Source organism: Solanum lycopersicum, chromosome 7 (assembly GCF_036512215.1).
Source record: "Solanum lycopersicum chromosome 7, SLM_r2.1".
Classification (NCBI taxonomy): domain Eukaryota; kingdom Viridiplantae; phylum Streptophyta; class Magnoliopsida; order Solanales; family Solanaceae; genus Solanum; species Solanum lycopersicum.
The window spans coordinates 66,350,453-66,365,554 of record NC_090806.1 but is presented as its reverse complement, the minus strand read 5'-3'; the positions used below and the strand labels follow the sequence as shown (position 1 = coordinate 66,365,554).

Sequence of the window (15,102 nt, the reverse complement as noted above, 5' to 3'; positions counted from 1 at the left end):
TAGCTTTTAAGAACTATAAGCTAAATTTATAGTACTAATTTGCATGGAAAATGATTACTTATTTTTGAATAAAATAAAATACTTTAAAAAGTCAAAAGCTATTTGGTCGAGATGAAAAGTCAACCAATTATGCAAAACCTAGCTAATTAATCACTCCATTTAGTATCGTGGTTTAATTTATATACACTGATAATATATTTGTAACTTATTATTTTTCAAATTACTAATTCGCTTTATATAATATGAACGACTGACACTTATATTCTTAAAGTGATATAATATATAGTGTCAAAATTACACCATTATTAGTATATAGACGTTAGATTCACGATCATTTTTTTTTTCTTGAGATTTAATTATCGTAGATAATGCATGTGAAGTTGGCCGTCCAAAAGCCAAGTTCTTCACCCTAAAAATTGAAAACTTTGAATCATCAAAAATTCATCATAATATATCTGAAAGATTCATTTGAAAAAAAAAAACTTACCGGCCATCACGATTCTATTAATATTTATATATTGGCTTTTGAAATATTTAATAATCGTAGTATCCCTAGATATCTGGTGTGTCTAATATTTTAATTAAATATGATTTAATTAATAGCTTCTAGTTGACGTGAAACTTGCAGAAGCATCTTCTCCACTTTCATCATGTTGAAAAAATAAAAATAATCACCATAGAATATGTTGCAGTAAATTAAATGAAATTTCGTATTAGAATTTTTCGCATGAAAAAATTATTAGTGAAATAATCATCATTAATATCCTTAGCTGAAAGTGTTTATCTCTAAATGAAACCATATGTGATATAAATATAAATTAATCACCTCTAATATAAATATCAAACACTAATTTAATCGAACGAAAAAAAAAAAAGAACTAAGAATTATTATTATAGGTGTAAGTTGGAAATATATATGTCACACCGCACCTTATAGGAAAGGTAAATAGTGAATTGATTTGCGGATCAGGTTCGCACTATGATTAACAATTATAATAAATACAATATCCTTTTTTATATTTGGAATAAAATAAAATTGTTTTTCAATATCAAGTTGAAGGAGACGGGACTGAAATAATCCAAACATGTGAAGATGAAGCGTAAATACTCTAATGAGGAGGTCTAAGAGGATACGTGAATCTTCGAAGCAGTACAGATAAATCAAGGAAAATATTAAAAAGAAATTATCAAATAAAACATAACACATTTATAACTTATCAAAAACTTAGCCTAAATTTAATTTAAGATTTATACTCGAATGATAAAAGGAGGAATCTCATTTATTCCGCCATGTTCTTAAAAGTGGGTGGTATTAATTATAAGATGATTTAATTTGCCAACAGATTCGTTTTGGGCGGTTATTTTAAACTTGAATCTTACTGCACCTACATGGCGTGGTTTTTAATTTATTCTGTTTAGTATAGAATATGCTGTAATTATAATTTAAAAAAAAACCAAAATATGTTGCAAGAACCTAAATAGATATGTTAAAACTTAAACCTATAGCATATTTTCTTTAAATACTGAGTTTACCTAATATGATTATCTATATTTCTCGAGTGATTTGTAAGTTATTGCTCTGGGTGATTGAATTTATTACTCTCATTTTCTTTTATTTATCTAATTTATATTTTGTAATCGCAATACGCATATGTTATTTAAGTGGTTGTTTTATTGTATATATTATCCAAATTAACTATCCTCTCAAATTGTTTAAATTTAACTACTAGTACAACAATAAGTTTCAAATGGTTACTCATAAGGATTTTTTTTTTTGAAAAAAAAAAACTAGTTAACTCATGAATTTTTAAATGAACAAAAAAAAATCTATTTCTGATATACTGAATCAAATAAAAGAAACACAAAACGGAAGGAGCAGCATATAGTGTATTACTATGCACAAAAATATGCCATTTCCAATCAAGATCAATTTTTTCTTTATGAAAAAAAAAAATTCCGCAGCCGTTATTTTTGGATAAAATAAAACCCCGTATAGCTCTTATATACGAGAAAGATAATCCACACTAGGTAAGCACAGGATCAACAAATCCAAAATTAAAAGGTTTAGATAATTCACACTAGGCAAGCGCGGTGCCATCAAATCCAAAAAATTAAATGGTCTAGAAAAACAAAATCTTCTACTGGTCAAGTATATCAAGAACAAAATTATAGTTTTCAAAATTCTTTGATTCTGAAGATACTGTGTTTGTACAGGGAAAACAGAATATATAAAGTGTACTAATTAACAACCGCCAGCAATTAATTAGCAAGAAATGATTAGTAGCTAAATCCCAATATTATTTCTAACTACTAATACTGATCATCACGAAGATGACTAATCTATCAGCAATCACATGTAATGATATTCCTAAATATATTTAATTATATATGCATGATCTATTGATCCATTTGTTATGATATATTACTAGTTTACAATATACTATTATCCTTTCTATACCAAATAAATAAATAAATAAATAAATAATTGCTCGAGTAGTAGACCACGAAGAAACTCTTGAAAGTTGTTACTTTATCTACCAAAAGGATATTGAATCGACCTTTCCTAATTTCGATCCAAAAAATTTAGACATATGATGCCCTCGAAGATCGCGTATACAAAATTCTAAATATCTTTGAAAAAATGAGAGTTGTGATGGGATGATTCGCCCAAACTATTGGTGGAAAGGTATGAAGAGGAATGTCGCTAAGTATGTGCCAAGTGGTTAAGGCTGAGCACCAGAGACCATAATTTACGTAATGATATTATAAAACATTTAAGAAAAAAGAGTTGATATAGTATGGACCAATAATCAACGTATCAGTACTTTAATTTAGTTGACAAGTAATTTGATAATTAAAATCTTACAAAATTATTGTTGTTTTAATTTTGAGAATAAACTCCATCTAGTACTACACTAGCTAGTTGGTACTGAAGATTATATATAGCTCATTTACTCTTCTTCTTACTTACCCTATAGTAGTAGCATTATAGACTTATAGTACACCCCTATGAACCTTTTGCATTTGTGGACTTCACCATCTCACACCAAACACTACATTTACTCGATAAACGAAAAATCTAGTGTAATCCCACAAGTGGAGTCCGAGGGGGTAAAGTATAGGCAGACAATGCCGTTTCCAAGATACCCTTAGTCCAAAGACATAGTAGCCTCTCCTTTCTTTTCTTTTTTTTACCAACAAGGAGTTTGAAATTGTAAGTTGTCCAAATGGAAAAGATAATCAAATGAGATAAATGTAGAAAATCAGTTAAGTAACCACAAGGCCACAAAAGCTGAAGAGTGTAAATATGTATAATAGATGAGAAAACCTACCTCATTTGGTTATTTTTCAAAATGACAGCTCATGCCAATGAAAATGGTTCTGCTTATTTTAATGTTGGGTCTCATCTCTCTCTACATTTACTCTTAGAGGATATTGATGAGTACAGATAGATACCCAACCCCCTCTTCTCTGTACATAAATTAGTACTCAAAGGTGCATCAATGGTATCACTTAACGATCGATAAAATGAGTGAGAATCACGAGAAATTAGAGTTCAAATCCCACCAGAAACAAAAAGCCAGGTGACTTCCTTTCATGTGTCAAAACCTTGGTAGACTGAATTATCGAATATCTATGTTAGTAATAGAGAACAAGTGCTCGAAAGATTAGTTGAGGTACGCGTAAACTAGCTCAGTCACCCCTATTAACCCAAAAAATATAGTCAAAGTGACTTTTACGCAGAGAACAGACATACACAACCTACCAATCCTCAAGGAGGGGCAATGCTTTTGCTGTCTCATTTATTGCTGCAATTCAATGTCTTCCCTTCACCTACTTGTCTGTCAGGACCATTAAAGTTTCATATATTTTGTTTAATAGGTCATTAAGTTCCATATTTATGGCACCTCTAATCTTATTTAGGCATTGCTTTTTTCAAGTATCTTTTTGTAACCTTTCTCTATCATTGAACATAATCTTATGTTAACAATCAAATCATAGTTAGGATGGCCTAGTTGAGTGTAATAAACTGGCATAATTCAAGAAAAGGTCCCTACCTGGATTCAGCTGGACCTTGCTGATGTTTGTACAGTACTAAATTGAGAAGAAAGGGTCAGAAAATATCCTTCTACTTTCGTTTATTAGTTGAGTGTGTCCCTCTCGTTATCTACAGGGTCAAATTTACCCTTTCCGTTAGTAAACTTAACAAACATGCCCCTCAATTGGACAGATTCCCCAAGTCGACTAAAATTACCCTATTTCCCTTAAATAACTTGGACCCCTCTTTTAACGCAACCCAACCCAACTAATTAATAACTTGTTGGCCCGATAGTACAATGATTAACGAGAGACAGATTTAACTCACAAATAAAAGTAGAGGAGTATTTTTGACCCAATGAAAGTAGGCTTATTATTGTTGTAGTCCCAATCAAAAAACATATGTGAAATTCTTTAGATGTTTAAGTAGAGTCTTTAGAAAGAGCACAAATGCTTACTAGTTTCTTGGTTTAATGTGAATACAAATGAAATGAAATCTTTTACATCACTTTTCACAGTAGGGAGCAAATAAAAAAACCTTGGGAAATAAGATGCAGCACCCATGAACTGACACTGACCTCTTGTGAACCAAACATTCTCTGGTGATCAATTCCTCTTGTTAGTCTGGTCTCCCTTCAAGGGCTTCTTCGTCCAAGACATATCTAGGATTTGAAGTTTATTAGTTCCTACGATGAGTACCTCAAGTTAATATAGATAATAATAACTGCTTTTACAGTCAAATATTTATAAATATTCAAAGTAGTTGATTTGTTCATACATATACATGATATTGACAAAAGATTTACCTGAACCCATAACTTATAAGCTATGTCCGCTTCGGTCTTCATCTGTTCCCATTACCCGATAAATTAATTGAACAAAGTTTAACAGAGAAGAAAATAGTAATGTAGATATCCTGACCCCGTCTCACCATTTTCAAGTGACTGTTTAACCAACTAGCCTCTCTCATATAGTTGGAAAAAAGTTCACCTGATTCCGTCTCAACAACATTCCAACCTGCTAAATTTAGAAATATAAAACGTACTCAAAAAAACAGAATGATCCTACCCCCTCCAAGAAGATTTATTTTTGAATTGTGCACGCTATAATTTATAATTAAGCAGATAAAGCGCAATTAACTTGTGCAATAATCCTAGCAATCCTAGATAAACAAACTTTTCTGCCAGAAAGTGTTTATACAGTATTCAATAACTAGGGCCATGGAACATATTTTTAAATATTTTGTTAAGTTTAGAGCTAAGATGGTCTTTCTCAACATTTTGCAACATGAATTGAAGTGACTTTAAATGCACCTGCAACATACACAACTAACCACAAACATCTTCACCTGCTTATATTAATTTCTGTATCTCATCACTCTTTATATACTGCTAATCACTTGTATCACTTCCCATCACTGAGTTCTCCATCTCTCCCTTCATTCGTTCTCTTTTATCTCTGTCAGCCTCCTTGAGAAGCAAACCATCATGGCAAAACAGAGAAGCAACCAGAGTTCTCGAATTCTGTGGGCCGCATTTGCTGCACTGCTCTTGCAGAATTTGGTCATTCCCGTCGTGTCTTTTGCTTCATTTGAAGAAGAGAAAAACTACTACACACCTGATCCACATACTGGAAGTCCACCAACAGGTTCCTTACCCTCCATATATATATTTTGCTATTTGCACTTTAAAGAAAACCATAATGGCTATTTTTATAGATTACCTTAACAATTTCCTAAGCATTGTATTTGCTATTATATGGAAAGCACTATAAATTATAAAATTGTTAAGTATCAAAGACCTTGCCACCTTATATTGGTGTTCCTGTTGTTTTATATAAATTGCGGGAGGCAGCATTCATCCCCACATTATTTGTTAGGTTGGTTTCATAACGGGGTTGTTCAGTACAAAGCGCCCTTTATTTTGCTAGTTACGAGTTTTGGAGTTCTTGCAATTAGATGGAAGCATTTAGTCCTAGACCATTTGGAAAGTGTCTCAAGTTATACTGTCTTCACTCTGACAATTTATTTTGTGGATAACAGGTTCAAGCACACCACCCTATCATGCAACTCCATCTCATGGAAGCAGTAGCCATGAAAGCAAACCACCAGCAAACTGTGGCAACCCTCCAAAAGGAGGGCAGCATCATGACCCTACCCCAGCTTCTCCTTCAGGTGGCTACTATCCCCACCCTCCAAGTACACCTACACCTACACCTAGTACCCCATCCACACCCACTATTGTAACCCCACCAACTACTCCTATCATTGACCCTGGCACTCCAAGCACTCCTGCTACCCCAACACCATCACCTCCTTTTACATGCGAGTAAGTTTACATCTTTTTTTTTTCAACACAGTTTACATCTTTTTTCTTCTTATTTTATAAGTATGAGTAATTTTACTAACATCGACAGCTTTATAACCTGTTTGGCCAAGCTTTCTAAATCTGCTTATTTTAAAAAGTACTTTTGTAGAGTAATAGTTTGCATTTGGATAATCAAGTCGATAGTACTTTTGCAAAACTAGAGAAATAGAATGTGCTTGGCCAATGTCCAGAAGTGTTTTTGAGGAAAACTATTTTTTTTTAGCTTCTGAAAAACAGTTTTTGTGCTACTCAAAAGCACTTATTTTTTCCAAAAATCTTGGCTAAACACGTCAACTTTCTAAAACAACCACTTTTGGCTTCCCAGAAGAGCTTGGTCAAAAAGGGTATTAGTTTGCATTCTTAACTTCAATATGCAGCGTCTTTTAACACTTCATGATATGATTGCAGTTACTGGAGGACTCACCCAGGACTGATATGGGGCTTGTTTGGTTGGTGGGGAAATGTTGGTAGTGCATTTGGCGTGGCTAGTGCTCCAGGGCTCGGCTCAAACATGAACTTGCTGCAAGCACTTTCAAACCAACATACCGATGGATTTGGGCAACTCTACAGGGAAGGCACAGCTTCTTTGCTGAACTCCATGGTTAGCAAGAGGTTCAGTTACAGCACCACCCAAGTCAAGAACAATTTTGCTACAGCACTCAGCTCAGACGGCGCTGCAGCAGCTCAGGCTCAGTTGTTCAAGTTAGCCAACCAGGGTCGGCTCAAGCCCAGAGCTTGAAAAGTCATTTTCACAATTATCATCAATATCTTGTTATTTCTAGTTCTTTATGATATTTTGTGTGTTTACTTTAGGATTAATGTTTATCTGCTTGTCGTTAACAAAATTATGTTCTTTCTGTTTGCTTTTGAATCTTACAAAATCAAGAGGATACCAACCTTCATTGTTTAATCAGTTATCAGTAAAACATTTCTTGTTGTATTACAAGTGTGAATGACTGCTCCCAATTTCAGATTATTCCTTTTTTGTTTTATCCTTTAAGGTAATGAAGGTATCTTTCCAAATAAAAATAAAGCATTCTACTTTTGCTTATAAAACAAACTAACCTCAGTAATCAAGAACAAAAAGAGAAACACGAATCCGTTGTCCTACCTCCTTTATTAGTGGAAATGCAACCGATGTGACGAGGCATTGAGCTTCTTCAACAAACTTTACCCCAGGCTCAATTTCTCATAAGGGTGTTGATGACCATCTGCAAGTGTGATTATTATTCAGCGCAGAGCAATGGATCTGAAAATAAAATAAGGCTGTCTTGTAAAGTATGAACACCATTCAATACAGAAAACATGACATGCTTATGAAGAAGTTCATCCCACACATCAATGCTGAACCATACACTTCGCAGCTTTCCTGTCATGGATAATATCAGTAGTTGACATAACTAAAAAAAATTGTTCCATCCATACAACTATTTGGAAAGTAGACGGTAAGCACAATTACAAATACAGCTAGGAAAACATTGGTCTTATCAATCTTGATTCAGGCAGTGCAGATAACAGGATTCATCAGCTGATACATCCAGTTTGTTCTATTTCAGTACTTTTTTATGGCAATATATTTTTATTAAACTTTGTGAACATCTCATCCAAAAAATTAAACTATTAGAGAGTGCACGTGGAAATTACTTTCGATTAAAAGTAATGAGACTCATAGTCAAGAGCTCTACTTTCTCCGATAACATACTAGATTGTATGACTACCACATCTAAAAGTTTATATTGTTGAGAGTTAGCTCAAAGGGAGGAGGATTGTCCAAGCCTTATAAGGAGTCCACCCATCTCATTAATCACCGATGTGGGACTTTTTTCATTTTTTAACACCCCACCTCACGCCTAGTGCTTAGCATCTTCATTCTTTAACACCCCACCTCACGCCTAGTGCTTAACATCTGGTGCGCGGGCAATTTGATTTCGGGGGTCCTAACATCGGGTGAGACGGACCCTGCTCTGATACCATGTGAAATTAGGTCTTAGGCCTAACTCACATCCCAAAAGCTAGCTCAAAGGGAGGAGGATTGCCCAAGCCTTATAAGGAGTCCACCCATCTCATTAATCACCGATGTGGGACTTTTGTCATTCTTTAACACACTTTTATTTAAATTAATTATGGTTTCAACACTCTCATTGCTTCCAAGAGATTCTTTCCTTCTTAACTGGAGAGATTTTCAGGTAGATAAGACATAAAAGAAAATATCATAAAAGATATGCATATAACATAAAACATTATATCATTATAATACAGGCTGTTAAAACTCGTCGAGAAACCCAAGATAGAGTCAAGAAATAAAAACTATTTGAGATAGGAGCATAACACACATGCTCTCCCATTATCCTCTATAAAGTTACATATCAAATTTTCAGAGAAATCTAGCAATTTGAATTACAAAGTTCCTGAAAAGTCATTGACCTGCATCTATCTAGTCAATGAGGAGTATTTACACGGAAAGTTCCCTCATAAGTCCTAACAAACTGGCACAATAAATTAGTACATCTATAAGCATGTGTATCTCCCAAAAGAACAAGGAATGGTAATCGTTGATAAAGAATGCATATTATTCATATTGTTTTTTGAATGTAAACTTCATAGTTAGGATGTTAATTTTGTTTGTTCAAGTGCATCTATGGTAAAATAAAATGTTAAGGTTCTGAAGGAAAAATGAATTCAGTTGTGTACCAACAGAAGAAAAAAAAGACAGCTCAATGACAGAGAGATGGATGGTTTTGATTATGTGCAGCTGGGCGATAAGAGGTAACACTGTCAGAGCTTTGGCTCACAGCATAGTATGCTTTAAAGAGCAGGTTAATTTATGTAACACCACAATGAATGCAAACCAACCCAACAGCCTATCTTCACAGCACAAACTAGATGCATCATAGAAAAATAATACTAAATGGAGTCTTGGTATGCACCTGAGTTACTTCTCCCTGCTTCAGACTGGCTCAAGCTGTAGGATTATCACTAAGCCAGAAAGGAGAATAAAAATAAACTGAACTCACACCAAATTTGGTTGGTGTAAATATTCTTTAACCATTAAGCTTTTATGAATGTCTTAACACAGATATCTATCTTTAAATAGCACAAGCTTTCTTTGACAATGCAATGCAAGTATATACTCTTTACAATAACTTGTGAATGTTCTACGAACTTCTCTAGCTGACAATTCATAATAATTCTTCATCTGAATGAAGATCTTCAACATAAAAGTCGTGTTTCCATCAGAATTTAGGCACAACTAGTGGATGCATGCTTGTATATCAAAGAAGCACATATTAAGAGGATTTATGTTTCCTAGCTTAAAAGGAGTAGAATGCTTGAGTCGATTTGAAATATCCCACACATGACAGATAAAGAATGGGAGAACATAAAATAGCCTTGAGATGCTTTGAGTGCTGGCGCGTAGCTAGAGAAGCTGTTGTCAGAGTTACGTCCCTATAGCATCACATCAGTAATACAAAGGATGTCTCCTTGAGGAAAATTGCAACACTGACCAGAAACTGTCCATAGATATACTCTGTAGAAAGAGAAAATTAAAGGGTCACATGCAACAAAGAAAATTTGATATGCACCACGGTTGCAGAGCTTTTACCACATTAATTTCCAAGTACTGACCCTATGGGCTTGTATGAAAGGAATCCATTCCAAGTGAAATCTGTACCTTAGCACTAGCATGAATAATTAGGAAAAACTATTGTAGTAATGTCACAACTAAGATATCTGGACTGTCATACAAATCTTGAGAGCTCATCTGATAAATAGTTGACATAGTCTCTTTACCTTATTGAAGGATCATACAATGTACAGATTTCCTTTCTTCAAGGAAACCATCACATAACCTGATCCCCTCCCTCAACATGAGCAAAACCTATATCCCACTGATAGATCTTATACAAGTTCAGCGAATCTGATATCAGTTGAAGCTAATACAACAAAATTCCCTGCATGAGAGAATCCAATATCTATAACAAAATTCTCCACAATTGGTTATTTTATCCAGAATCTTATCTTCCTACTTATATTTTCAATAACCATGGTGTTCGGACCAGCTCAACATGATATGTTGGAATTCAAAAATATTAAATTTACACACCAAGAGAATCTAATTCTAATAAATAACTAAATAGTTTTTATTTTTCCACCATAATGCACCAGAGCAAGAATTGAATCATAAGATGATGATAAATTATTGGTGTCACCAGTAGCCTAAGAAGGCAAAATAATGCAAATGTCTCAAGAGTCATTAGGTCTGGAAGACGCACCCAACTGATACCCTTGGATTATACATCAACCAGATGAACTTTCACTTCATTACTTCCAACAGATGAAGTTCATTCTCATAAAAAATGCTCACTCAATTTCGTTTTGAGACTACATTATTATAATTTATACAGGAAAGAATTTTAAAGACACATGAAAAAGGTATTAGTAATAAACAAGCACCCATGCTGAAGCATAATTAATGCAGGAAATGAATTCCAGTCTGTGCAAAGAAGAAAGATTAGAACAACAGAGATAAATAGTTTGATTTCATTTTTCCAATCGTTTCAAGAACAGAGGCTGTGTTTCCTTTAATGTTGAGATAACAAGAAGTTATAGGAACTTCCACTTGAAAAGTTCAATCCCTAAGCACAAGAAAATAGACCTAATTTCAATTCCTTTCCTCTCAAAAAAGAAAGTAGACCTAGTTCCTAAGTGTTTCACTATACACTTCTTTCTGGATATAAAAAAAGGAAAATCCAAATAATAACAGTAGGCAGCCCTTTTCACATGTAGGAAGTTTGAATGCCGAGACAATATTTTTCACCACAATGTGACCACAGTTATTCCCACTTGGACTTCAACCTCGTGAAATAACATGAGCACACAACAGTATAGAGATCTGTTGTCACCCAATCCAAAGCCGTGGCAACAATATTCCACCCATGATGACTCAAGGAAGATTACACAGCATAAGAATCTGATCAGCTCATATGAGTTTCAAACCAGTTAAAGATTTGCTCAGACTGCAAACTGGTCATTTCATGATAAGCAAACGCAAGGTTCATTTCTTCTTGAATGTGATTTGCTATGGACTTGTCAGGGAGAATAATCTCTCTCTCTTTGAGAGCTTCCTTCCATTGTATTGTACGCCCGTCATTTCTCATGAAACCTTTTGTATCAACAAAATCCTTTTCCTGGAACAGACTATACAACTTCACAGAGGTAGCTAGATCAAGACCAGGAATCCTATCAGATAATAGATTAGGTGACAATGCAAACTCCATGCATTTGACCTCTGCAACATCAATGCCTTTACCCTGCAGGAGTGTCAAGTATCTGGCTATTCTCACACTTCTCCTTTTATCTTTGGGCATGTGCACAAAAAGAGTAGGAGGGTAACTCTTCGGAATGTCCATTCGATCAAACACTCCCTCAGCAATCATTATTGTTATGCTACTGAATCTTAAATCAGTTGCAAGGACTGAAACAAAATATCCACCAGATGAAGCACCCAAAGCTACAATAGGCAGACTTTGAACCTTTTGTTTCACAACCCACCATTCGATAATATCTTTAACGATCAACCTTTCCTCTTCGATCGACCAGCACCTCCCAGCACTAGACACCGCAAGAACAGCAAATCTCCTAGCTAAGGCATTAAGGACGATAAGCCTTTCTTCAGGTAAACCCACACAATTCGGACACTTAGGTGATCTGTCCCAAAAGTTCGCCGCTTTACCATTACAACCATGTGCCAGAAACAGAATTGCCTTGGGTGAGTCCGGTATTTGCCATATTAAATCTGTTTCATTTCTGAACTCCACAGTCGGGTCTAACTTAACCGAAAAGCTAAAACTACTCAAATTTTCCTTAACTAAACCAGACAACGAATCAGATTTTTCTCCAGTTTCCCTACACAAAACCCAAACTAGAACACAAATCAAAACAAAAAACATAGTAATAACAGGCATTTGTATACTCTGGGCATTATTTCTTTGCTTCAGCATCCTGTTTTCGCGTTTGAACATTCCTAGAAAACAATCAATTCAATAGGATCATTACTCTATAACAGCAGTGCACATTTAAAAATAAACCAAAATTACAGTTTTGAGTACACAAAGAGAACAATAATCCCAATAAAAAGTTAAAAACCCTATAAATTTTTCAGCATAATTTCCTTGAATCAGATTTTTCGTTCAATCAAATAGAATCACATCCTAAACATACGATTTAATTAAAAGTTATAACATCTTTTGTTGAAATACAGAGATCAAAAATCACAAATAATCAAAAATATTTAAACAAAAGCCCGATAACTACAATTCTGAACACCAAATTACAACGTGAATCAATACTATGAAGCGAGTTATTGCAAATTACCTTCAAGCGTTTATCTTTTGACGTCTCAAAACACCTAATAGATCAAAATCAATTGTATTCCAGAAGATTTTACGACTGTTCATATCAGTGATGATGAAGGAGGAGAGTGAAGAAAGATTAATTACACGCGCCACGATGCGAGTACGGGTGCATTTTACCAACTATACTTTCGGGTTTGGGCTCGGGCTCAGGTCATATTTTATGGATTAGGCCTTGGGCCCAAATATATAAATGGAAAATTTTCACATATAGCCACTTAAAAATAATTAATTATTCTCCATAGCTATAGTTTGATAATTATAATTTGTATTATATGTTATATGGAGGAGAGAGGCGAGTGAAACTGGGAGAGATAAGAGAGAGGCGAAAGAGAGTGGGAAAAGAGTGAGAGAAAAAAGTGAATTATATATGTAAATTGGTAAATAATTGTATATTATACATATGTATTTGTATATATTGCAAGAGAGATTAGGAGAGGGAGGAGAGAGGCGAGAGAGGGAGGAGAGAGGCAAGTGATAGAGGAAAGAGAGTGGGAGAGAGGCGAATTTTATATGTATATAATTGTATTATAACATATGCATTTGTATAAATGGCAAGCAAGATTGGGAAAGGAAGGAGAGAGACAAGTGAAATTGAGAGATGGAGGAGAGAAGCGAGCGAGAGGTGGCAGAAAGTGGAAGAAAGACGAATTGTATATGTTAAAAAATTATATATTATACATATGTATTTGTATATTCTGACGAATTATACATGTACAAACATGACTAATTATACAAACTAGAAGTCAACCCACGTAATTAATGTATAATGTTAGTCACGAATAGTAATTATATCAAATTATAGCTATAATAAATAATTAAATAATATAAATTTACTTTGTTGCGTAATTTTCCCAATGTAAAAAAATCATAAAGAACTTAATGTTTTCGATCCTTTCTATTTCTATTTGTTGTAAGGGAAATTAAGGAGAATAACCCTTTTTAGTTTTTAAAAATCAATTTCTTACTTAATTTGGCGTTATGAGGCTATAAAATCAATTTCTCTTTATTATCATTATCCATCATTTCTTTAATATCCTATTATTTTGATCCCAATAGTAACATTATGAAACAATGCTCATTGATTTCGAAAGAGACACCTTACGATACGATGAGTAGTGACTTGAAGAACTATGCGTCCATGTGAGAAAAACTTTGGATTATAAATTTTGGTGGGCATATCGGTGTAAAAACTAAGGTGTATGCAAGTGTGAAGTGACTTAAATTAAGGAAGACAAAACATAGAAATTTGGTTTGTTGGTGTTCATTAGGAGGTCAATTAAGTCACTTCAGAAGTTACTCAACATGTATATTACGTGATCAACATTACATATACATTTTATATGTTTGATATTATTAATCATATAATAATGAGTTCAACCATATCATATTGTGGACTTCATAACTTATTTCCTTCTTCATTCTTCTTATTTTGGCTACTCTATATTTTAGCTAGCGTGCCCATAAATTAAGCAAGTGGTTGAGTTACCATATCTTTTTAAGAAAGAAATATATGGTATTGGAATATCGATTAATTCAAATTGATAACTCGTTTGAAAGGAAAGTATTGACACTTGTATTCATATCAGTAAACCTGAAATGATAAAAGATGAAAAGAAAAAGGAAAGAGCTATTTGAGTCCCCAGAACTTAATGTGTGTCCTTAAGAAATTTAATCTTCTCAAATATTCAAAGTTATAGATTAATTCCTCCAAGATAAAACGAATTAATCATTAAAGAAGAATAAAAAAATACTTCTTAACAAAATTATTTCTTTATATCTAAAGTTCAAATTTCAAAATTTCTGATTAAAAATTGAAATACTCGATAATTGGAGTTGGTTTTGTGGTGTTGTGTGGATATCATAGGTAGTGGGTCAGATAAGAAGTCCTTAGAACATGCATTGCTACATCATGCACAACCTTGTGGTTTCATTTTCACATCATATCATAGTCAAATACATGTTAAAATAGTTCCTTACAACATTGGGCATGATCAAACGGACCCCAACCATGTGGACTTGTGCTTTGTTTGGCTGTAGCCACGTTACCCAACTTTCCATTTCATTTCATTAATTTCACTTTTTGACTTATATTACTTCATGTCTCCATACATATATGACCTCAACTCCCACTTTGTCCTCTCTACGCCCTTACGCAACGTCGTGGTACAGCGATAAATATTTTTTTATTTTTAATAAAAAATTATAAATTTAAGTTTTTGACATAAAATTGTCTTGATAGAGAATGTTTTACAATTTCACCGATTCTCTATGCGAATTTGAAT

General features: G+C 33.9%; 2 protein-coding genes and 1 long non-coding RNA gene across 4 annotated transcripts; 1 reads left to right on the top strand and 2 right to left on the bottom strand.

The window, feature by feature from the left end:
- Nucleotides 1-4,585: 4,585 nt before the first annotated feature.
- Nucleotides 4,586-7,832, bottom strand: LOC109120789 (uncharacterized). 2 transcript variants are annotated; one of them, XR_011210891.1, is made up of 5 exons: nt 7,693-7,832; nt 7,516-7,615; nt 4,970-5,058; nt 4,845-4,886; nt 4,586-4,724 (listed from the first exon to the last, which is right to left on the bottom strand). It is a non-coding gene; the product is annotated as an uncharacterized lncRNA (long non-coding RNA). The 2 variants fall into 2 exon arrangements; XR_011210890.1 differs by having other exon boundaries at nt 4,970-5,055.
- On the top strand, nt 5,313-7,350 carry LOC101255712 (protodermal factor 1). The gene is made up of 3 exons (XM_004243183.5): nt 5,313-5,685; nt 6,080-6,365; nt 6,813-7,350. The coding sequence occupies exons 1-3, from the start codon at nt 5,526-5,528 to the stop codon at nt 7,141-7,143; spliced, it is 777 nt and encodes a 258-aa protein (XP_004243231.1). The 5' UTR covers nt 5,313-5,525; the 3' UTR covers nt 7,144-7,350.
- A 3,085-nt stretch (nt 7,833-10,917) lies between the features above and the next one.
- On the bottom strand, nt 10,918-12,994 carry LOC101256013 (uncharacterized). Its single transcript, XM_004243184.5, has 2 exons — nt 12,780-12,994; nt 10,918-12,429 (listed from the first exon to the last, which is right to left on the bottom strand). The coding sequence occupies exon 2, from the start codon at nt 12,425-12,427 to the stop codon at nt 11,381-11,383; it is 1,047 nt and encodes a 348-aa protein (XP_004243232.1). The 5' UTR covers nt 12,428-12,429; nt 12,780-12,994; the 3' UTR covers nt 10,918-11,380.
- Between the last annotated feature and the right edge of the window lie 2,108 nt (nt 12,995-15,102).

Bases quoted from the DNA above. Each gene is read 5' to 3' on its own strand.
- LOC101255712 (XM_004243183.5), top strand. From the start codon at position 5,526: ATGGCAAAACAGAGAAGCAACCAGAGTTCTCGAATTCTGTGGGCCGCA. The intron at 5,686-6,079 runs GTTCCTTACCCT...TGTGGATAACAG, and splicing joins TACTGGAAGTCCACCAACAG to GTTCAAGCACACCACCCTAT. The intron at 6,366-6,812 runs GTAAGTTTACAT...ATATGATTGCAG, and splicing joins TCACCTCCTTTTACATGCGA to TTACTGGAGGACTCACCCAG.
- LOC101256013 (XM_004243184.5), bottom strand. From the start codon at position 12,427: ATGTTCAAACGCGAAAACAGGATGCTGAAGCAAAGAAATAATGCCCAG.